The 23,752-nt window shown below is 43.2% G+C and overlaps 1 protein-coding gene across 2 annotated transcripts in view; it reads left to right on the forward strand.

Annotated features, from left to right (window-relative positions):
- Positions 1–5,070: 5,070 nt before the first annotated feature.
- rabggtb (Rab geranylgeranyltransferase subunit beta) overlaps positions 5,071–23,752 on the forward strand; it is a 99,361-nt gene continuing 80,679 nt past the window's right edge. For both annotated transcript variants that reach the window (XM_059983700.1, XM_059983701.1), the window contains exon 1: positions 5,071–5,207. In XM_059983700.1, the coding sequence (XP_059839683.1) occupies positions 5,205–5,207 (3 nt within the window). In that variant the 5' untranslated portion in view covers positions 5,071–5,204. The remainder of the gene's footprint in view (positions 5,208–23,752) is intronic.

Here is a 23,752-nt window from a genome sequence, read left to right on the forward strand (position 1 = left end):
CAGATCTATCAGTATTACAGTGGAGTAAAGGGAATTACAGAGGCATGAGAGAGGAATTGGCCAGAACTGATTGGAAAAGAACACTGGCAGGGATGATGACAGAGTAGCAATGGCTGGAATTTCTGGAAGCAATTCACAAACATCCCAAAGAGGAAGAAATATTCTAAAGGAAAGATGACACAACCATGGCTAACGAGAAGTAAAAGCCAACATAAAATCCAAAGAGAGGGCATGTAATAGAGCAAAATCAGTGGGAAGTTAGAGGATTGGGAAGCTTTCAAATACCAACAAAAGGCAACTGAAAAGGTCATTGAGAAGGTAAAGGTAGAATAGAAAAGAAAGCTAGCCACTAATAATAAAGAGGACACCAACAGTTTCTCAAGATACATAAAGTGTAAAAGAGAGGCGAGAGTGGGTATTAGACTGCTGGAAAATGATGCTGGAGAGGGAGTAATGAGGAAACAAGGAAATGATGGATGAACTGAATAAAGTACTTTGCATCCGTCTTCACTGTGGAAGACAGTTGCAGTACGGGGGAAGTTCTAGGTGTCGGGGCCGGAAGTGTGTGAAGTTACCATCACTAGAGAGAAGGTTCTTGGGAAACTGAAAAGTCTGGAGGTAGATGAGTCATCTGGACCAGATGGTGTACACCTCATAGTTCTGAAAGAGACCATGAGACATAGGAGCGGAATGAGGCCATTCAGCCCATCGAGTTTGCTCCACCATTCCATCACGGCTGATCCCGGATCCCAATCAACCCCATACACCTGCCTTCTCGCCATAAACTTTGATGCCTTGACCAATCATGAATCAATTAACTTCTGCCTTAAATATACGCACAGACTTGGCCTCCCCCACAGCTGTGGCAAAGCATTCTGCAGATTTACTACTCTCTGCCTAAAAACATTCCTGCTTACCTCTGTTCTAAATGATTCCCCCCTTCTCAATTTTGAGGCCATGCCTTCTAGTTCTGGATACCCCCACCATAGGAAACATCCTATCCACATTCACCCTATCCAGTCCTTTCTACATTCAGTAGGTTTCAATGAGATCCTTCCCCCCCCCCCCCCCAGCATTCTTCTAAATTCCAGTGAGTACAGGCCCAAAGCTGCCAAACACTCCTCATATGTTAACCCCTTCATTCCCAGAATCATCCTCGTGAACCTCCTCAGGACTCTTTCCAATGACAACACATCTTGTCTGAGATATGGGGCCCAAAACTGTTGACAATATTCCAAGTGCAGCCTAACTCGTATCTTATAAAGGCTCAGCATGATCTCCTTGCTTTTATATTCGATTCCCCTTGACATAAATGCCAACGTTGCATTTGCCTCCTTTACCACAGACTGAACATGTAAATTAACCTTCTGGGAGCCTTGCACAAGGACTCCTAAATTCCTCTGCACTTCTGATGTTTGAAACTTCTCCCCAGTTAGATAATAGTCTGCACAGTTGCTCCTTTTACCAAAATATATTGTCATACATTTCCCAATACTGGAAGCATTAGTAATGATCTTTCAAGAATCACTCAATACTGGAATAGTTCCAGAAGACTGGAAAATTGCAAATGTCACTGCATCTTCAAGAACAGAGAGAGGCAGAAGATCAGCAGTGTTTAGACCATAAGACATAGGAGCAGACTTAGGCCATCTGGCCCACTGTGTCTGCTCCGCCATTCAATCATGGCTGATCTTTTTTTCTATCTCTTCCTCAACCCCAGTTCCTGGCCTTCTCCCCGTAACCTTTGATGTCATGTCCAATCAAGAAGCTATCAATCTCTGCCTTAAATGCACCCAGTGATCTGGCCTCAACAGCTGCCTGTGGCAACAAATTCAACATATTCACCACCCTTGTTTTGAAAGGGTGCCCCTCTATCCTGAGGCTGTGCTCTCTTGGTCTCCCACCATGAGTGATTAGACATTGCAATTTTATTCACACTCACCTTCATTCCTGACTGTAGCTCAATTGCATCTCTGGCTGCTGTTTCCATTGATACAGCAATTTCAACTACTCTTTTAAATGTAAGTTGGCATTCAGTTAGGAGTCAGTTTTGAATGCTTCCTAACAATTTCTTCCTAACAAATTCTAACATTATTAAGTCCATTACTGAACTAACAATGCCCAATCTCTTCAATTTAGCTCAGTACACTGAAATGGACTCCCTTTTGATTTCACTTATGAAACCTAAAGTGTTCTCAAATCATCAGTGGTTTCCATTCTAAATGTTTCTACATTACTTTCAGGGTATTATCGAAGCTCTTTTCAGCAGGTTCGGTTTGAAGAAGTGAAACTGATAAGAAAACTATACTTTTCCATCTATTTAATTCAGCAACACTAATACTCATTTCTCAAATTCTATTTGCTTCAAAATACTGTGGAATTCACTTAGTATACAGTATCCTGTTATCTCTTGTTTAATCAGACATGTCTATCTTTTTGATGAAGCGAGCCATTTCTACTGTCTTTTTATTTACTATTGTTATCATCATTTTCTGTCTTTTTTTAAGTCAATCATTTCTCTCCTCTCCCAAAGAAGCATGTGTTACCCTTTTTTTTAAAACTTGGACACCTTGCTGTGCTTCAACAGGCAAAGCATTAAACTACTTGAAAGGAAATATGGAACCAGGAATGCATTTTTTAGTTTCACTTTTTTTTACTTTAAGCGAGGTGCGCAGGTATGACATGGTGATGTATGCCATTCACATACATTATACCTGTAATCAATTATTTAAACAAACAATGCTTAGTCAATATATTTATGATATTACTGAAATATTAAATACACAACAGTACATAACAGTATTGTGCCCACTTCTGGCTGCCTACCTACAGGAAAGATACCAATAAGATTGAAAGAGTGCAGGGAAAATTTCCAAGAATATTGTCGGGACTTGCAGAGTTATAGAGAAAGGGTGAATAGGTTAGGATTTTATACCCTAGAGTGCAGCAGAATGAGGGGAGATTTGATAGAGTATATAAAATTATGAGAGGTGCAGATAGGGTAAATACACACAGGCTTTTTCCACTGAAGCTGGGTGAGACTACAACTAGAGGTCAAGGATTAAGGGTGAAAGATGAACTGTTTAAGGGGACCAAGGGGGGGGGGGGATCTTCTTTACTGAGAGGGTTATGAGAGTATGGAACAAGCTGTCAGGAGAAGTGGTGGATGTGGGTTTGATTGAAACAGTGAATAGAAATTTGGATAGGTACATGGATGGAAGGTGTATTGAGAGCTATGGTCCAGGTGCAGGTCAATAGGTCTCGGCAGATCGGTAGTTCAGCCTTGACTAGATGGGCTGTAGGGCCAGTTTCTATGGTGTAGTGTTCTATAACTCTGACTTTGTGCTTGCAATGGGGAAGGTGCCATGGGACAGGGAAGTGGTTGTTGAGGACATAAGAGAAGATCAAAGAGAATGGGTCCTCCCGAACAGGACCCAGGGAATAATTCCCTCAAGGTGATGAACAGGTAGACAGGGTGGCAAAAGAGGAGCATGGCACACTGGTCTTCTTCATACAGGGCACTGGAATGCTAGGGTTGAAATGTCATGTCAGAAGTTATTAGTGAGACCTCCTCTGGAATATTGTGTCATTATATGGTGTGTCATTCTGGTTGGCATCCTACAAGAAGGAAATGAATTAAAGATTTATAGGAATGTTGCCTACATTGCAGGACATGAGGGGAAACTTCTTCACTCAGAGTGTCATGAGCTACCAGCACAAGTGGTGCATACGACTTGAATTTCAATATCTAAGAGAAGTCTGGATAGATACATGGATAGTAGGGGTATGGAGGGCTATGGTCCTGGTGCAGGTCGATGGGAGTAGGCAGTCTAAATGGCTTTGGCATGGACTAGATGGGCTGAATGGCCTGTGTGCTGTACTTCTCTATGATTTGTTACAAGGAGAGACAGGATAGGTTGAGACCATTTCCTTGTGTGTAGAAGACCAAGAAGTGATCTCATTAAATCACGAGGGACACAGATAAAGTGAATGCACTCAGTTCCCCAACCTTCAGGAGAAGATGAAGAACCAGAGGCCACAGGTTTTAGGTGAGAGGGGAAAGATTTAATAGGAACTCAAGGGATCAATCAATACCAAGGAATTGATTGTGGACTTCCGGAAGCGGAAGTCTGGAGAACACACACCACTCCTCGCTGAGGCATCATCATCGCTGAGGCAGGAGTGAGCAGCCTCAGGTTCCTGAGTGTCAACATTTTGAAGGATTTATCTTGTGTGCAACACAATTATAATTTAATTATAAAGAAGGCATGCCCGTGACTATTCTTTATCAGGAGCTTGAGGAGATTTGGTATGTCACCAAAGATTCCAGCAAAACAGGTGTGCTATGGAGAACATTGTGACTGATTGCATCACTGTTTGGCAAGGGGGATCAAAATAAGCTGCAGAAAGTTGTAAACTCAGTCAGCTCCATCACGCACACCAGCCTCCTCACAATCAAGAACATCTTCAAAAGTCAATGCCACAAAAAGACCGCATTCATCATTAAGGATCCCCATCAACCAGCATAGCCCTCTTCTGATTACTACCATGAAGGAAGGGGTACAGGAGTCTAAAAGACGCCTCAATGTTTCAGGAGTCCAGATGAAGGGTCTCAGCCAGAAATGTCGACTGCTCTCTTATCCATAGATGCTGCCTGGCTTGCTGAGTTCCTCCAGCATTTTGTGCGTGGTTGTTTCAAATTTTTAGGAACAGCTTTTCCCCTCTGCCATCATTAACCTCTGCCCATTGCCTCCTGCCTGCCCGTCCCCCACTTTCGCTCCCTCATTCTTCCCCTCCTGCCCACTCTCTGCCACACTCTCTCACCCTCAGCGCATCCAGGGCAGCCGCAGTATCAGCCACCTAGCACCGCCTCTGTTATTCCATCAGGGGGCACCAAAGGGCGTCCTCGATGCGGGGCAACCGAGGGCCTCGGTGCGGGGCAAGAGTGGGCTGTCCATGGCCTGAAAGCTGTGCCGGGGTCCTGAGTGAGGGGCAAGAGTGGGCTGCCTATGGCCTGAGAGCTGTGCCGGGGTCCTGAGTGCGGGGCAGATTGTGGGCCGACTAGGCGGATTGGGTCCTTGGTGCGGGGCAGTCTGAGGGAGGGCACTCGCGGCGGGGTCCTGACAGCGGTGCAGAAGAACGAAAGCCGGGCGGCGGCAGGAGCGGCGTCCGCAGAGACTTTGACTTTCACTGAGACAGACAGAATGGTGAGATGGAATGTTCTGGAAACCCGGGGGACGGTGGCGGAGGGAGAGAGGGAGTCGCGTGAGGCAAGTCGGGGCAAGAGATTGGTAGTAGTGACAAGGAAGGAGGCAGCGGCGAGGACAGGTGGAAGGAGGGAGATGAGGTGGGGCTGAGGGTGAGTGGGAGGGGAGGGAGGGAAGGTAGGAGTGGATGCTGAGAGGGAGGCGAGGAGAGGTTGGGGTAGGGAGGGGTTTGGGTGAGGGGCAGGATGGGATGGTGGGAGGACGGAATGAATGAGGAAGGGTATGTTATAGAGTTGAGTACTGGGAGGGAGTGAGGAGGTCCGCAGGGGAGGGGTTGATTTGTGGATATGATGAGTGGGGGATGAGGGGATTAGACTACGAGAGGTCGATGGAGAGGAGGGGAAATGAGGAATGTGGGAGAGGAGAGTGTGAGATCCAAGGTGTTTGGGACAGAGTCTGAGGGTGATGATAGGGTTGGGAAGAGTTTCAGGATGGTTCAGAAAGAGGAGGAGGTGGTGGATGTGAATGAAAGGGGAAATGGGGTAGGATGGGGCTAAAGGTAATAGAAGAGGTAGAAAGTTCTAGAAAGGCTTGGAGAAAAAAGGTGGTGGTGGTTATTTAGAGGAAATGGGGAGGTCACAAAGAGATGATTTTGGAGAAGGGATGTTGGAGGTGTAAAGAATGGGAGATTAAAATGCTTTTACGGACCAGTAATCAATGTTCTCATGGTTCAGCTTTGGTGTATTCAGGTCAGGCGGTTTTCTGCTGCGCACTTCCCGACTCTTGTCGCTGTGATTGGGGTGGTTCTGATATCTGTTGCCTCACCAGGGTGTAAGTTGAGGATGTGATGTGCAGAGGATTCTTGCTCCTGTGACTGGAGTCTGGGTGAGAGGCTGAGACTTTTACAGCTGTAGAAAACTACAGCACAGAAACAGGCTCTTCAGCCTATCTAGTCATTGCCAAACCTTTTAAACTTTTAAATGAACTTTTGGCTGATGGTCCATATTTCCAATTAATTTGGTTAACTCAGGGCTAAGGGTGATTCAAGTCAAGTCAAGTCACTTTTATTGTTATTTCAACCATAACTGCTGGTACAGTACACAGTAAAAAGGAATTAATGTTCCTCCAGGACCCTGGTGCTACATGAACCCCACCTGAAACAACACAAAACTACATCAGACGTCCGACCTACACTGGACTATAAAGAGCATATTTCTAAGAAGAGGAGAGTTGGCCTTGGTTTTCTTCTCAGTGTTTATTTTTAGACTGTAATGTCGTTAAAGCAGATCTCTTAACTTAGCAGATATGAACGGAGGCTATGTAGCATCCACACCAGGACCACCAGACTCAAAAGCAGTTACTTTCCCCAAGCAGTGAGGCTGATCAACACCTCCACCCACGAACCCAACCCACCACACCCCCCAATCACCACTACTTCATCATTTCCTGTCACTCAGTTTGTGTATAGAACTCCTGTGCCTAGCATCACTTTATGGACGTACAGTCAATCTATGTACAAAACGAGTATGCCATGTACCAGTGCCGTTAAGCAAGGAGTCCATGGACCCCAGATTCGGAGCCTCTGGTATAGAAGCTACCTTAAGTATTTATTGTGTTCTTTATCTTAATTATGTTGTTTGGTGCATCAGATCTGGGATAAAACATATTTTGTACTCCTTTACTCTTGTGTACTGGAAATGACATTAATGAATCTTGAAACCTGGAGGGAGTTCCAAGGTTTAGATGATGATGGACCATTTACATGTTTCCAGTTGGAATAATGCAAGGTTTGCAGAAAATCATCAGGTGGCGGTGTTCCATATATCTGACAACCCTTGGTTGATGTTCGTGCTGGAGCACCATTTTGGATTGTGATGTTGGAGGAGCAGTGAATTTTGTAGATGTTATACATTGGAGCCATCATGTGCTGGCGGTGATGTGAATGTAGACTTGGCAAGGTGGATGGAATGCTAATGAAGTGACAGCTTTGTCCTGGGTGCTAAGGAGCACCTTGTATCAGAGCTGCACTTGTCCAGATAAGAGGAAAATTATTTACACCTTTTAGATTGTGGGAAAGCTTTAAGATATTGGAAGCTAAACCACTTGGTGTAGAGTACCCAACCTCTGACCTGCTCAACGTTCCAAGTAAAATCAGAATCGGGTTTAATGTCGTCAGCATAAGTCATGAAATCTGTTCAACATACACAAGATGCTGGAGGAACTCAGCAGAGCAGGCAGTATCTATGGAAAAAAGTACAGTTGATGTTTTGGGCCGAGACCCTTTGGCCGATCTGGAGAAAAAGAGCTGAGGAGTAGATTTAAAAGGTGGGAGAAGGGGAGAGAGACGCCAGGCGATAGGTGAAACTCGGAGGGGGGAGGGATAAAGTAAAGAGCTGAAAAGTTAATTGGTGAAAGAGACAGAAGCCCATGGAAGGAAGAAAGAAAAAGGGGGAAGGAACACCATGGGGAGACAATGATCGAGCAAGGAGATAAGGTGAAAGAGGAAAAAGGGGATGGGAAGTGGAGAAGAGTAAAGGGGTTGGGAGGCATTACCGGAAGTTTGTGACATTGATGTTAATGCCCTCAGGTTGGAGGCTCCCCAAATGGAATATAAGATGATGTTCCTCTAACCCAAGTGTGGCCTTATCACAATGGATGGACATATCAGAACGGGAATGAGAAGTGGAATTAAGATGGGTGGCCAGTGGGAGATCCTGCTTGTTCTGGTAGGGGGGAAGGAAAGATGTGCTTGGTGGTGGGAGTTTTGGAGAGTCATGTGCTGGATGTGGAAGATGGTAGGTGAGGACAAGAGGAACCCTATCCCTGGTAGGGTGGTGAGAGGATAGGGCAAGAACAGATGTATGTGAAATGGAAGAGATGTGGTTGAGGGCAGCTTTGATGGTGGAGGAAGAGAAGCCCTTTCTTTGAAGAAGGAGAACATCTCCTTCATTCTAGAATGAAAAGCCTCATCCTTAGAGCAGACATGGTGGAAATGGAGGAATTGAGAAAAGGGGATGGTGTTTTTACAAGTAGTAGGATAGGATGAGGTGTAGGTTTATAATAGACTTCGATGGATAAGCTGTCTCCGGAGATCGAGAAAGGGAAGGGAGGTGTTGGAAATGGACCAGGTGAATTTCAGGGCAGGGTGGAAGTTGGAAACATGGAAAACATAGGAGGCAAAGTGGATGAAGTCAATGAGTTCAGCATGGGTACAGGAAGCAGCACCAGTGCAGTCGTCGATGTCGCATAGGAAAAGTGCGGGACTATCACCAGTGTAGACTTGGAACCTAGACTGTTCCGTGTAGCCAACAAACTAGACAGGCATAACTGGAACCCATGCGAGTGCCCATGGCTACCTCATTTGTTTGAAGGATGTGGGAGGAGCCAAAGGAGAAATGATTGAGAGTAAGGACAAGTTCCACTAGGTGGAGGAGAGTGGTGATGGAGGGGAACTGGTTGGGTCTGGTGTCCAGAAAAAAAAGAGAGCTTTGAGGCCTTCCTGGATGGGGGATGGAGGTGTATAGGGACTGGACATCCATTGTAAAAATGAGATGATGGGGTCAGGGAACTTGAAATCCTTGAAAATATCAAGAGTGTGTGAGGTGTCACAGATGTAGGTGAGAAGGGACTGAACCAGGGGGATAAAAAAAGAAGTTGAGGTAAGCTGATATGAGTTCAGTGGGGCAGGAACAAGCTGAAACAATGGGTCTACACAGACGAGTGGGTTTGTGGAGGTAGAAACAAGGGGTGTGGGAGCTATGAGGTTGCTGGCAATGGATGGGAGATCTCGAGAGTCAATAAGGTTGCTGGTGGTGTGGGAGACAATGGCCTGGTGTTCCTGAATGGGGTCTTGTTCAAGGGGTAAGAAAGAGGAGGTGTCTGAAAATTGGCAGTGGGCCTCGGCAAGGTGGAAGTCAGTATGCCAGACTACTACAGCACCTTAAACCCCTCCACCTCCTTCTCCATTTCCCATTCGCTTTTCACCCTCTCTCACCTCATCTCCTTGCCCGCTCATCAGCTTCCTCTGGTGCTCCTTTCCCTTTTTTCTTTCTTCCATGGCCTTCTGTCTCTTTCATCAATCAACTTCCCAGCTCTATTTCATCCCACCCCCTCCAGGTTTCACCTATCACCTGGTGGTTCTCTCTCTCCCCTCCCCCCACCTCTTAAATCAACTCCTCAGCAGTTTTTTCTCCAGTCCTGCCATAGCATTTCGGTCCAAAATGTCAACAGTACTTTTTTCCATAGTTGCTGCCTGGCCTGCTAAGTTCCTCCAGTATTTTGTGTGTGTCGCTTGGATTTGCAGCATCTGCAGATTTTCTCTTGTTCATGATATTTGTTGTTTTTATGGCAGCAGTACAATGCAATATATAATAAGAGAGAAAAAAAAACTGGTAGTGAGGTTGTGTTCATGGTTTCAATGTCCATTCAGAAATCAGATGGCAGCAGGGAAGATCCTGAATCGTTGATTGTATGCCTTCAGGCTCCTGTATCTCCTCCCTGATGGTAGCAATAAGAACAGGGCATGTCCTGGGTGTTGGGGGCTCTTAATGATGGAAGTCGCCTTTTCGAGGCACCACTCCTTGAAAATGTCCTGGATACTATGGAGGCTAGTGCCCATGTTGGAGCTGGCTGAGTTTACAACCTTCTGTAGCTTATTGCAATCCTGAGCAGTAGCGTTCCCCACCTCCCTCGCTATACCAGGTGGAAATGCAGCCAGTTAGAATGCTGTCCTGGGAACATCTGCAGAAATTTGCAACTGTCTTTGGTGACATACTAAATCTCCTCAAACTCCTAATGAAATGTAGCTGCTCTCTTGCCTTCTTTGTAGCTGCATCGATATATTGGGTATCCTCAGATGTTGACATGCTCACTCTTTCTACTTTTGAACCCTCTAAGAGAACTCGTGTGTATTCCCTCATCTTACCCTTTCTGACACAATCAGTTCTTTGGTCTTACTGACATTGACTGCAAGCTTGTTGGTGTGACATCACTCAACTAGCTGATGTATCTCGCTTCTGTACACCCCCTCATACCATCTGAAATTCTGCCAACAATGGTTGTGTCATCAGCAAATATATCAATGGCATTTGAGCTGTTCCTGGCCACACAGTATTGGATGTAGAGAGAGTAGAGTTGTGGGCTAAACACACATATTTGAAGTGTGTCAGAATTGATTGTCAGCGAGGTGGAGATAACTGTGCAAAAGAAGACCAATGGTTTAACTGGAAGTAAGTAATAGTGAGAATATGAGATGTAGAGTCCTTGAAAACAAGTCTATAGCTTGTAAAATTAGTTATGAGTTGTGGTGAATGACGTTATCCATGCTGGTTCAGGAGCCAGATGGTTGAATGGTAATAACTGTTTCTAAAGCTGGTGGTGTATCCAGTGAAAGTATAGAGTTGGTGAATAGATTCTCTTGACATACAACAGCCCATCTGCACATTGACCAATTCTTGATATGTTTTGGGGTCATTCAGATTTATCTATTGCGTGTACTTCACATCATACAGTGAAATTTTTTGTTTGTGTTAACATGGGGTGTATTCAAAGTAGAGGTTGATAGGTTCTTAGAGTGTCAAAGGTTATGAGAAGAGTAAATAAGCTGTGATTGAATGGCAGAGCAGAATTGCTGGGCTGAATGGTTTAATTCTGCTCTTGTGTCTTATGGTCTTACTACTGGGGGCCCTCCACAAGTGTTCCCGCACACTCTGGCACCAACATACCATGCTCACATTCAGCCGAACAACAACAAAATAGAACGAGAAAATCCCTGTGTTATGTTACTTCTATTTAAACGTACTGTGGGTTACCAATTAAGAATCGTATTCTGGTAGAATTAAAGAACTTTTATTTACAGAAATAAACAAACACATCTTAACCCTGCCACGTGCTGAAACATTCTGGCAAATCCTGTGCATGCTCAGTGCTCTCCAATCAGGAACTGACACATCTTTGCACGTGATATCACCACATCTTCCCTTCCTTAAAAGGAAAAAACAAAGAACATTAATCAAAACAAATACATAATTCAACAAGTCTCTATCAGTCTCTCTTTGGGTTTACGAACACGAGTAGACCTTCTAAGTGGTACGCACAGATGTGTTTCCTTGTTGATTGTCTGGTCTGCATCCATTAACTGAATCTCTGAAGACTTCAGTCACATCTTCTTTTCCTTTAAAAAGAAAAACAAATAACAACATTAACCAATAAACAAATCTATATTAGCTAACTGAAACTCTGAAGTTGGCTCTTCGCTATCTGAGCCATGATTGTTCTTGTGCTTCTTTTCTTCTTCTTTAAGCTTTTCTTCATGTATCTCAACTAAACTTTTTGGTATACTCTCACATGTCTCCTGGTTAGAATCTGGAATTTCAGGTAAGCAGTTCACATTATTCTCCTCAACAATCTGCATCTGTGCTTCTGTTTGGACTGCATCTTTCCTAATTCCTTCCAATTCCATTTGTAATGAAATACGAATCTTTTTTTCTTCATCTAATTCATTCATTAACTGTGTAATCTCTTTTTTATGCTGAGACTTCATCATTTCAATAAAAGTTCTTATTCCATTACTTGAGCTTTCACTTCTTGCTTATACTGTGCCCACTGTGAGCGTTCTTGCTCTAGATGGTGATTAGACTGAATCTCATATTCTCTCAGTGTTTCTTTCATTATCACTTGCATTGAAGCAACCTCTTTCAGCCATTGCTTTTTCACATCATCAATTGCCTCCTGTTTGGTTGTCTCAGACACTGCAGCAACTGCTTTTATATTCTCCATGTCATAAAGCGCATCTATATAAAATTCCTCACGTTCATCTTCAATCACTGCATTTACATGTTTCATTTCATTTTCCTTCTTTCTACTTCTACAACAGCACGATAAATGATTAATCTTACCACAGTTGTAGCAAAGTTTGCCATATGTGAAACACTGATTTGGACTGTGTTCCCGCACACAGCAATCACGAGTTTTTTTTCAAATGCCATCTTGTACTCTGTCAGTTTTGTCGATGTATTACTATATTTCTTGATATATTCGTGCTTTTTTTACAGTGTTTACATTGCAGCTTTCGATAAAAAGCTCTTCAGCCTGCGACATTAGAGTTTCAGAAGCTTTGCAGAGTGCAAAAGCTTGTTCAAAATTTAAATCTTGCTCATGCAAAACCCTTTCTCTCAGTGCATTATCTTGAATGCCACAAACTAGCCTATCTTTAATAAGAGAGCCTGTGAGCAATCTAAACTCTCACGTTCTACTACACTTTCTTAAGTCACATACTGATCAATTGTTTCAGTAGCCCTCTGCACACGTGAAGTATTTGTGAAGTATTCGTATGTTAAATTACGCATAGGTATACAAAATACTTCAAATCTATCCATTATCGACTTCAAATTGAAATTATCTCCATCTTCAAAGACAAAATTATTGTATACCTCTACTGCGTCACTTCCGATTACATGGAGGAAAAGTGCTGCTTTGATTTTGACTGATTTTTCTTCATAATCAATCACTGATAATTACAGTTCAAATTGTTGCTTGAATATCCTCCAATTCTCAGCTACATTCCCAGTCAGCTGCAGTTTTTGTGGGGGTTGTAAACCTTCCATATCACTGATTACCGTTCAAACTTTTTTCTTTTCTTCGATTCTCCCGTATTATTCTTCCAAAAGTACTTCTGACACCATGTTATGATGCTTCTATTTAAACATACCATGGGTTACCAATTAAGAATCATAATTCTGGAAGAATTAAAAGAACTTTTATTTACAGAAATAAACAAACACATCTTAACCCTGCCACATGCTGAAACATTCTGGCAAACCCCGTGCATGCTCAGTGCTCTCCAATCAGTAACTGGCACATCATTGCACGTGATATCACCACACACTGCAAAATAAGCCCCTTTCCCACCTCTTAGCCACCCACCCACACTCGGGTAGGCTTCCAACACCTGGACAAGCTGCCTCTGAGACTGAGAAGTTTCAGTCCTTGGCCCCAGACTTTCAACTTCAGACTTTGATCATGATGTTGAGCTTTAAGACCTGAGCATTCATTGTCACTGATTTGACCTTTGGGCTTAGACTCCAGGAGTCACTGATGGTGGGTGAGTTGGCTGAGAACTGGTTCTCAGGAAATGGTGATGAATTATCCACAAGCTGAATATCCAAACTTGTCAAAACTTAAGCCTTGTGGTTTTGCATTCTGGGCAATGTTCTTGGACCCACTGGAATTATTTATTTAATTGTGCACAATCACTTTTCACTAGTTATGGTGGGACTGTAGAATTTTGAAATAGAGGGGCTACAGCATAGAAACAGGCCCTTTAGCTCATCGACTGGCACCTAGATCGTAGCCCTCCATACCCCTTCCGTCCATGCAAGAAATCAAATTTCTCATTCCACACTAACACCACCCTCTGAGTGAAGAAGTTTCCTCCTCATGTTCCCTTTAAGCATTTCACCTTTCACCATTACCTAATCAACCTCAGTGGGAAAAAGTCTGTGTACATTTACCCTATCTATACCCCTCATTATTTTGTATACCTCCCCTCAATCAATTACGTTCCAAGTAATAAAGTTCTAATTCATCTTTCCCTATAACTGTCATCCTCAAGTCCTGGCAACATCCTTGTAAATTTTCTCTGTTGTCTTTCAATCTTATTGATATTTTTCCTGTATATAGGTGACCGAAACTGCACACAATACTCGAAGTTAGTTCTCACCAATGCCTTATACAAATTCCACACAACATCCCAATTCCTGTACTAAATACAGTGATTTATGAAAGCCAATGTACCAAAAGGTTTCTTTACAGCTCTATCTACTTGTGATGCCACTTTTAAGGAATTACGGGTCTGTATTCCCAGACAACTCTGTTCTACTGCACTCCTCAATGCTCAAACACTCTGTGTGTAAGACCACTCTGGTTGGTCCTGCCAACCATTTGTCTGCATTAAATTCCATCTACCATTTTTCAGTTGGTCTAGATCTTGCCACAAGCTCTGATATCCTTCCTCACTATCTTAAAAATACCCCTAATCTTGGTGTCATTGCAAATTTGCTGATCCAGTTTACCACATTATCATCCTGATCATTGATATAGATGACAAATAACAAGGGACCCAGCACCGATTCCTGCAGCAATCTGCTAGTCACAGGCCTCCAGTCAGAGGGGCAATCATATACATCTACTTTCTGGTTTCTCCAACAAAGCCGATGTCTAATCCAGTTTATTACCCCATCTTGAATGCTAAGTGACTGAACCTTCTTGACCAACCTCCCATGTGGGACCTTGTCAAAGGCCTTGCTGAAATCCATGGAGATGACATCCACTGCCTTTCCTTTGACAATTTTCTTGGTAACTTCTTTGAAAGATTCAATAAAGATTGGTTAGGCAGCATGGGGCCAAGTTGCCTGTAATTTTTCCTCATTCATGGTTTATGAGATTGTTGTTTATTTTGCTACCTTTATTCACCATATGCATTTCAATATATGAAGAATTTGTTGTGTGTTAGTCAAGGCGTGGCATGCATCAAAAAACAACGTTCAACATTTAAAAAGAATAAAAAAGGCAAGTAAATTTAGAGGTTAAAGTAAGGAATGGAATAAAATGTCATAGATAAATACCAGCAGGTATAATTCAACCACGTTGCTCTCTTGACAAACCTACCTACCTGTCAAGTGTCATACAAGAGGAAATAAAACACTGGATCTCTTGTAGGCAAAGATTAAAGATGCATATAGCTCTACAGCTCTCCCCCCACTTAGAAGACCGGATCACAACCTGGTTCACCTCATGCCCTTGTGTAACCCAAAGTACAGCAATAGCTGGCTACCACCAAGATAGTAAAGAAATGGTCCCTGGAGTATTGAAGAGCTGCTTTGAGGTTACTGACTGGAATGTGCTTTGTGAACCTTATGGGGAAGACATTCACGGGCTTACTGATGGTATCACTGGCTACATCAACCTCTGTGTGGACACTGTAGTACTATCAAGGACTGTTCACTGCTTCCCCAACAACAAAACACAGGTCACCAGTGATCTAAAGGCTCGTCTCAACCACAAAAAGAGAGCCTTTCGATCAGGAGACAGGGAGGAATTGAAACGTGCAGAGGGAGCTAAAGGAGAAGATCAAGGTGTCTAAAGAGGAAATCAGGAGAGAGCTGGAGAACAAGCTTGGGCAGATTAGCACACAGGAGGTGTGGAGAGGTGTAAAGAACATCATTGGCTTCAATCAGTCTAGCTGTAGAGCTTTGGAATGCAGCTGTGAATGGGTTAATGAGTTAAACCAATTCTTCAATAGGTTTGACAATTGCCCTCCTGTTCGCACCCCCCTCAGCAAACCAGTCCAGGTGCCGAGGCACCCAAAGCTCCCTCAGCACCAACACCTCCCCTCCTCCCACTTCCCCATCCAGTACAACACGTGGATGAGCAACACAGGCTACCACTATCTACATCCCCTCCTTACCCTGCACCTGTCATATATATCTCCACATACCAACTGCCATGGTCCCAATCTTCACCCCCTCCCAGCCCCCACCTTCCCCCTTCCACCAACTCCCCAGTCATCATTGACTCGTCTTCACCACTGAGCAGCTGGGAAGGGCTCTGGGGAAACTCGGACATGGCAAAGCATTGCAACCAGACAGTGTGAACCACGAGGTCCTGAAGGAGTGTGCTGAGCAGCTGTGTGGAGTTCTCCAGTGCATTTTCAATCTGAGTCTCAGCCTGGAAAGGTCCCGACTGTCTGGAAAACATCAAGTGTGGTTCCAGTATCCAAGAAGGGCCAACCAAAAGTCTTGAAAACTACTGTCCAGTGGCCCTGTCCTCAAACATCATGAAGACTTTGGAGATGCTGGTCCTGGCTCATCTCTAACCCTTGGTCAGATCAGTCCTCAGTCCCCTGCTGCATTTCGAGTCATCTTCCTGCTGAATTGAGCCTCATTCCATTTGGGTAAGCAGGGAAGCACTGCAAGGATCACGTTTTTTGATTTCTCAAGTGCCTTCACGACCATACAGCCCTCATTGTAGTATCCTGGATAATGGACTACCTGACTGGCAGATCACAGTTTGTGCAGCTTCAGAGCTTGTGTCAGCTATGGCTATAAGCAGCACTGGGCCCCACAGGGCACTGTATTGGCTCCCTTCCTGTTTACCCTGTATAGCTCAGACTTTAGATACAACACCAAGTCATGTCATCTTAAGAGATTCTCTGATAACACAGCAATAGTGGGTGTATAAACGCAGGATGGGAGGATGGGCCCTGGTGGAAGGCTTTGTCAATTGGTACAAGCTGAATCATCTGCAGCTCAACATCAGTAACACCAAGGAGATGGTAATGGCCTTTAAGATGACCAAGCCTGCACTGCTCCTTGTTAGTATTGATGGTGTGGACGTGGTGAGGAGCTTCAGGTACCTGGGGATGCACCTGGATGACAGACTTGAGTGGAGCACCAACACAGAGGCTGTGTACAAGAAGGGCCAGAGTTTCCTCTACTTCCTGAGGAGACTGAGGTCCTTTGGAGTATGCTGGCCTCTCCTTCCCATGTCCTACCAGTCTTGTTAGCAGTACAATCTTCTTTGCGGTGGTGTGCTGGGCAATGGTATCAACATGGGTGATGCCAACAGGCTCAATTAACTGATTAGAAAGGCTGGCTCTGTTATAGGAGTCAAACTGGATACACTGGAGGCTGTGGTAGAGCAAAGGACCCAACGGAAAATTCTGACAATTTTGGGCAAATGTTTCTCACCCTCTGCGTGCCACCTTGGCTGAACAGAGGAGCACTTTTAGTAATGTCATTCTAAAACCCTCAGCCATTAGGCTCTATAATGAATCAACCTATAGCTGGGGAAATGATGACGCCCTCCTATTAGACTGAGATGACTTATTTTTTTCTTGCTTTTCTAATATTTGTAAATATGTGCTCTTGTAAGGCTACTGTGATACTGTAATTTCCTTGGGAAATTGGAATGAAGTATCTTGTCTATTTGCAATGTTAACAGAATTATAAACAGTGGTTTAAAATGTTTACAGTGCAGTGTTGGGGTAATATGGGAGGGTAGGGGACTAACTAGAATGGTTGCTCACATTAACTGCCTGGAGGAAGAAATATTTAAGGTGGTGGAAAGTTCTTGCTTTAAAGTCCCTGTAGCACTTTCCAGAAGGGAGCTTTTGGAAAAAGCAATTTGTAGGGTGGGTTGAGTTTGCAATGATTTTTTCCTGCCCATTTTTTCTTGCTAGACACATACAGGCAAACATGAGTCATGTATAAATTGCTATGTTAAAGTAATTCCAGGAACTAAACAAAACCTTTCAATTCCAAAAATCCTTTTGTCAGAAACGTCTTTTCAAATGCAAATGGCTTGAAATGATGTTTGTGATGAAAGGATTTTTGGAATTGAGAAGTTTTTGTTTAGTTTCTGGAGGGAAAAACGGATGTTACTGATTAGCCCTGTGTATACTGTTTGACCAAGTGGAAAGCAATTGCCTTTTATTGATGTAGGCTACATGGTGAAGGGCTGAGCAGGAGCTTCCTGGAATTGGACCCCGTGACAAGAGTTCCCAGTCTCAAAGGCATGTTTGATTCTGAGGGGAGCTTTGAGGATTGCTTTTGCATGTGTTTACTTGTTTTGTACTTGAACTTCTAGATTAGAGAGATGCTGCTTGTGTGGTAAAAGATAAAGATCTTTAAAAATTAGCTTTACATATTGAAACATACAGTGAAATGTGCCATTTGTGACAAATGAAATCAGTGAGAATTGTGCTGGGGTTAGCCTGCAAGTGTCACCGTGTTTCTGGCACCAACATGGCATGCCCACTACTCACTAACCCTAACCCATATGTCTGTAGGATGTGGGAAGTAACCTGAGGATCTGTATTAAGCTGCCAGCAAAGGTTGGCTCTTGAAGAGACATTGGAATAGGCAGGTAGATGATAGATGGTGATGGGCCGACCAAAGACAGGGGGGGGGGGGTAGTGGGGAAGATTCTATGGTCTGCATTGATCATTTGGGTTGAAAGGCCTGTTTCTGTGCTGTATTACTCTGCCATTCCTTGATCTTTAAAATATTAAGCTATTTTCATCTGCAGGCTCAGAGAATTCCTGAGATTTGCCACTATCTAAGAGAAGAAATTGCCGTAGGTCTCAGTTATAAACTAGATCTCCTTGTTAGTGACACTCCCACTAGTGAAAACCTCTACTCTGTTGATTTTTTTTAGTTGTTCTTCCACTGGAACACCTTGATTATTCTGAATCTTGTTCATTTGGTGCACAGAACAGTACAGCACAAGAATAGGTGCTTTGGCTCATAATGTTGTGCTGAACTAATTAATTAGTAATCAAATGGCTAACTCATCCCCTCTGCCTACACAATGCCCATATTCTTCCGTTTTCCTCATTCATGTGCCTATCTAAACGTCTCTTAAAAGCCTCTAATGTATCTGCCTCTACTACCACCCCAAACAGTGTATTCCAGGCACCCACCACTCAGTGTAAAGAGAAGACGTGCCTCACACCTCCTTTGAAATTACTACCCTCTACCCCTCACCTTATGCCCTCTGGTATTAGACTCTTCAACCTCGGGATAGAGATATTGTTTGTCTACTGTATCTATGCCTCTCATAATCTTATATACATTAATCAGATCTCCTCTCGGCTGCTTCAGAGAAAATAACCCAAAGCTCTCGTAATAGCACATGCCCTCTAATCCAGGCAGTATCCTGGTGAACCTCTATTGCATCCTTCCCAAAGCCCCTACGTCTTCCTGTAATGGGGAGAGTCCTCATTTGCAGACGCTCTGCATTCAGACAATCTGCCTTGTAACTTCATACTGAAATGAATCACCTCATACTTCCCCAGGTTGAACAGTTTGCCAGGTGAGATTCCCACAATCACTCACTCTATCTATATCCCGTTGTAGGAACACAATGTCCTCTTCATCTACCCTTCCACCTAGCTTCACATCCTCAGCAAACTTTGGAAACCTTGCATTTCATTTCCTCCTCCAGGTCATTCATGAAAAGTGTGAACATCTGAAGACCAAAGTTCAAAGTAAATTTATTATCCAAGTACTTATTTCACCATATACAACCCCAAGATTCATTGTTTTGCGGGCAAGGAATCTATAGAATAAAAACCATAACAGAATAAATGAAAGACTATGCCAACTTCGGCATTCAACCAGAGTGCTAAAGATGACAAATTGCAAATTCAAAAAGAAAACAATAATAAATAGATATGCAATAAATATCTAGAACATGAAATGAAGAGTCCTTGAAAGTGAGTTCATAGGTTGTGGGAACAGTTCAGTGATAGAGCAAGTGAAGTTATCCCCTTTGGTTCAAGAGCCCCTCAGCTTTGGTTGAGGGGTTAATAACTGAACCTGAATGTGGTGATGTGAGTCTTGAGGCTCCTGTACCTCTTTCCTAATGTCAGCAGCAAGAAGAGACGGGGGGGGGGGGTGGTGTGGGTTCTATCATGGATGCTACTTTCCTACGTGAAGATGTGCTTAATGGTGGGAAGGGCTTTACCTTTGATGGACTGGGCTACATCTACTACTTCTAGGATTTTCCATTGGTGTTTTCATACCAGTCTGTGATGCAGCCAGTCGATACACTCTCCACTACACATCTACCTGAGTACTCCTGTAGTTCCATTCCAACAGCCTAAAAACGATCCATTGAGTTTTGAATCATTGTTTTCAGTTCATGCCTGTGCATGTCCTCCAGTAACTTAGTTTATGCACCAGTCAATTATGTGGCACCTTGAAAAATGCCTTCTGGAAATCTAAAACATATTATTTCCCTCTATCAGTAGATTTGTCAAACATTATTTACTTTTCATAAAACTGCTCTCCATGTTTAATTACATTCAGATTTCCTAGTGATTAGTTATTTCCTCTGTGATTATTGACTGTTACTCAGGGTTTCCCAACTTTTTTTATGCCGTGAGCTAATACCATTAAGCAAGGGGTCCATGGAACCCCTGGTATGGGGGGGGGGGGGGGAAGCGATGTTGGAGGCACAGTGTTGGATTCTGATGTTTTTGATCCAAGCTTCTTTCGCAAGTCAAAACTTGTGCCTTTGTGATTATTTTATTAAACACTAATAGAACAAAGAGAATTGAAAACGTAAGGTTGCAGACGTCAAGTAGGTAAAAACAAAGAGCAGAAAATGATGGCGGGTAACATGTTCAGCCTTTACACAATAGATTTAGAAACATTCCATTAAAATTTGGAGCAGATAGCTTCTATTTAAATAGTGTGGCAGCAAGAAGCTTTCAGAAAGAACCGTAACCACTAGGGGATACACTAAACATCTGCAATTACTTACTGTGACCACTCAGGAGAACATGGATTAGCTGCATCAGTCAAATCAAACCAAAGCAAATCAAATCAAGTTTAATTGTCATCCATACAGCCAAATGAGACAGCATTTCTTTAGGGCTAAGGTGCAAAACATATATACGCATTAAAAATAATAAGGAAGGGAAAAACAAAGAACATAGTCACATAAGAAAGCACATTTTTAGCCCAAGTCCCTGAGTGGCAAGTCCCGCAGATTGATGGTTTTTTGGTATTCCAGCCTGTAATTCCACCAATCCAACATTGGAGGGCAGCACGGATGGGAGAGGCCACACCCAAGTGCCACACTACAATGCAAGCTGGAGGATTGAGGCCTAATCCTCATTACAGCCGAGGTGACACTGCTGCCTCACCACCTGTCCCACCACCAAATAAGGGATGCAGGCCTGCGGCAATCAATGTCCAATAAGGTCCTGTGATCACAAACAAAGTGTCCAAGACAGTCACTTGGTTTCACTGCACGCCACCTTCACGCCAACTCGAAGGCATCAACTCTAGTACCTCCATGTATACATACTATGACCACTAGGAAATATATTGTACAGTTGCAGTTAAATATAAATAGCTATATAAAATAGAAGCAGGCAAAAATTAAATTGCAAAAGAAGATCACAATTATAAAGTCTAATCCAATAACAAAATGGTGGATTTGTGAAACACACTACCAGGATGTTCGTAGAGGAAGATACATAAGCCCCTAATATATAGGAGCAGAATTAGGCCATTTAGCCCATTGAGTCTGCTCCGCTATTTCATCATGGCTGATCCACTTCCCTCTCAGTCCCAATCTCCTGCCTTCTCCCTGTATCCTTTCATACCATGACCAATCAAGAATCTATTAACCTCTGCCTTAAATATACAAAAAGGCCTGCTGCTAAGAATTCCACAAATTCATCACTCTCTGACTAAAGAAATTCCTCCTGATCCCCATTTAAAATGGGTATTCTGAGGATGTGTCCTTTGGTCTTTGACTCTCCCATCAAAGGAAGCATCCTCTCCACATCCACTCTGTCAAAGCTTTTCAACATTTGATAAGTTTCAATGGGATCTCCCCACGTTCTTCTGAATTCCACTGAGTACAAGCACCAGAGCCATCAAACACTCCTAATATAATAATCCTCAAATCATTTTCATGAACTCCTTTGAACCTTCAACAACGTCAGCACAACCTTTCCTAGATAAGGGGCCCAAAATTGCTCAATACTTTAACTGAGGCCTCATAAATGCCTGATAAAGCAGCATATACATCTTTGCTTTAGAAATGAATGCTAATTGTCTCTGCCTTCCTCACCACAGATTCAACCTGTAAATTAACCTTTATGGAATCCTGCATAAGGACTCACAAGTCCCTTTTCACCTCAGATTTTGAATTTTCTTCCTGTTTAGAAAATAGTCTACCCTTTTGTTTCTTCTACCAAAGTGCGTGACCATATACTTCCGGACACTGTAGTCCATCTGCCACTTCTTTGCTCATTCTCCTAATCTGTCCAAGTCCTTCTGCAGCCTCCCTGCTTCCTCAACACTACCTGCCCTCCACCTATTTTTGTTTTGTCCGCAAACTTGGCCACAAAGCCATCAATTCCATCATACAACATAAAAAGAAGCTGTCTGGAACACCACTAGTTACCCACAGCCAAATAGAAAAGGCTCGCTTCATTCCAACTCTGCCACTTGCCAATCAACCACTGCTTTAATCTTGCTAGTATCTTTCCTGTGATACCATGGGCTCTTAACTTACTGGCACCTTGTAAGAAGGTTTTCAAAAATTCAAATACAAAACATCCACTGATTTTTCTTTGTTTATCCTGCTTGTTATTTCTTCAAAGAATTCTAACAGATTTGTCAGGCAAGATTATCCCTTTAGGAAACCATGCTGATACAGCCTATTTTATCATATGTCTCCAAGTACCCTAAAACCACATCCTTAACAATCGACTCCAGTATCTTCCTAACCACTGAGGTCAGACTTTCTTTCTTCCGCCTCTCTCCCTTCTTGAAGAGTGGAGTGATATTTGCAATTTTCCAGTCCTCCAGAATCCATTAATTCTTGAAAGATTATTACTAATATGTCCACAATCCCTTCAGTCACCTCTTTCAGAACCCTGGAGTGTACAACATCTGGTCTTGGTGACTGTTCTGCCTTTCAGTTTCCAATAACCTGCTCCCTATTAATAACAACTTCACTCACTTCTGCCCCCTGACACTCTTGAACTTCCACTGTACTCCTGGAGTCCTCGACAATGAAGACTGATGCAAAATACTTTTTCTGTTCATCCGCCATTACCTTGTTCCCCATTACTGCTTCTCCAGCATCATTTTCTAGCGGTCTTGAATCTCATGCACTTTAAATAGCTGAAGAAACTTTGGTATCTAACTTACCTTCATGTTCTATAGAACCATAGAACATTACAGCACAAAAACAGGCCTTTTGGCCCTTCTTGGCTGTGCTGAACAATTTTTCTGCCTAGTCCCACTAACCTGCACCTGGGCCATATCCATCCAAACCCCTCTCATCCATATACCTGTCCAAGTTTTTCTTAAATGCCAAAAGTGAGCCCACATTCAGCACTTCATCTGGCAGCTCATTCCATGCTCTCACCACTCTCTCTGTGAAGAAGCCCCCCCCCCCCCTCCATATTCCCTTTAAACTTTTCCCCCTTCACCCTTAACCCATGACCTCTTTTTTTTTCTCCCCTGGCCTCAGTGGGGAAAAAGCCTGCATGGATTCACTCTATCTATGCCCATCATAATTTTATACACCTCTATCAAATCTCCCCTCATTCTCCTACGCTCCAGGGAATGAAGTCCTAACCTATTCAACCTTTCTCTGTAACTCAGTTTCTCAAGTCCCGGCAACATCCTTGTAAACCTTCTCTGCAATCTTTCAACCTTATTAATATCCTTCCTGTAATTAGGTGACTGAAACTGCACACAATACTCCAAATTCGGTCTCACCAATGTCTTATACAACCTCACCATTACATTCCAACTCTTATACCCAATACTTTGATTTATTAAGGCCAATGTACCGAAAGCTCTCTTTACAACCCTATCTATCTTTTCCTTCTTTAGTTGCCTTCTGTTGTTTTCTAAAAGCTTCCCAATCCTGTAACTTCCCACTAATTTTTGGTCTTTTATATGCTTTTTCTTTGGCATTTAAGGGACATTTAAGAAACACTCAGGCAT

The sequence above is a fragment of the Hypanus sabinus genome, chromosome 11 (assembly GCF_030144855.1).
Source record: "Hypanus sabinus isolate sHypSab1 chromosome 11, sHypSab1.hap1, whole genome shotgun sequence".
NCBI classification, from domain to species: domain Eukaryota; kingdom Metazoa; phylum Chordata; class Chondrichthyes; order Myliobatiformes; family Dasyatidae; genus Hypanus; species Hypanus sabinus.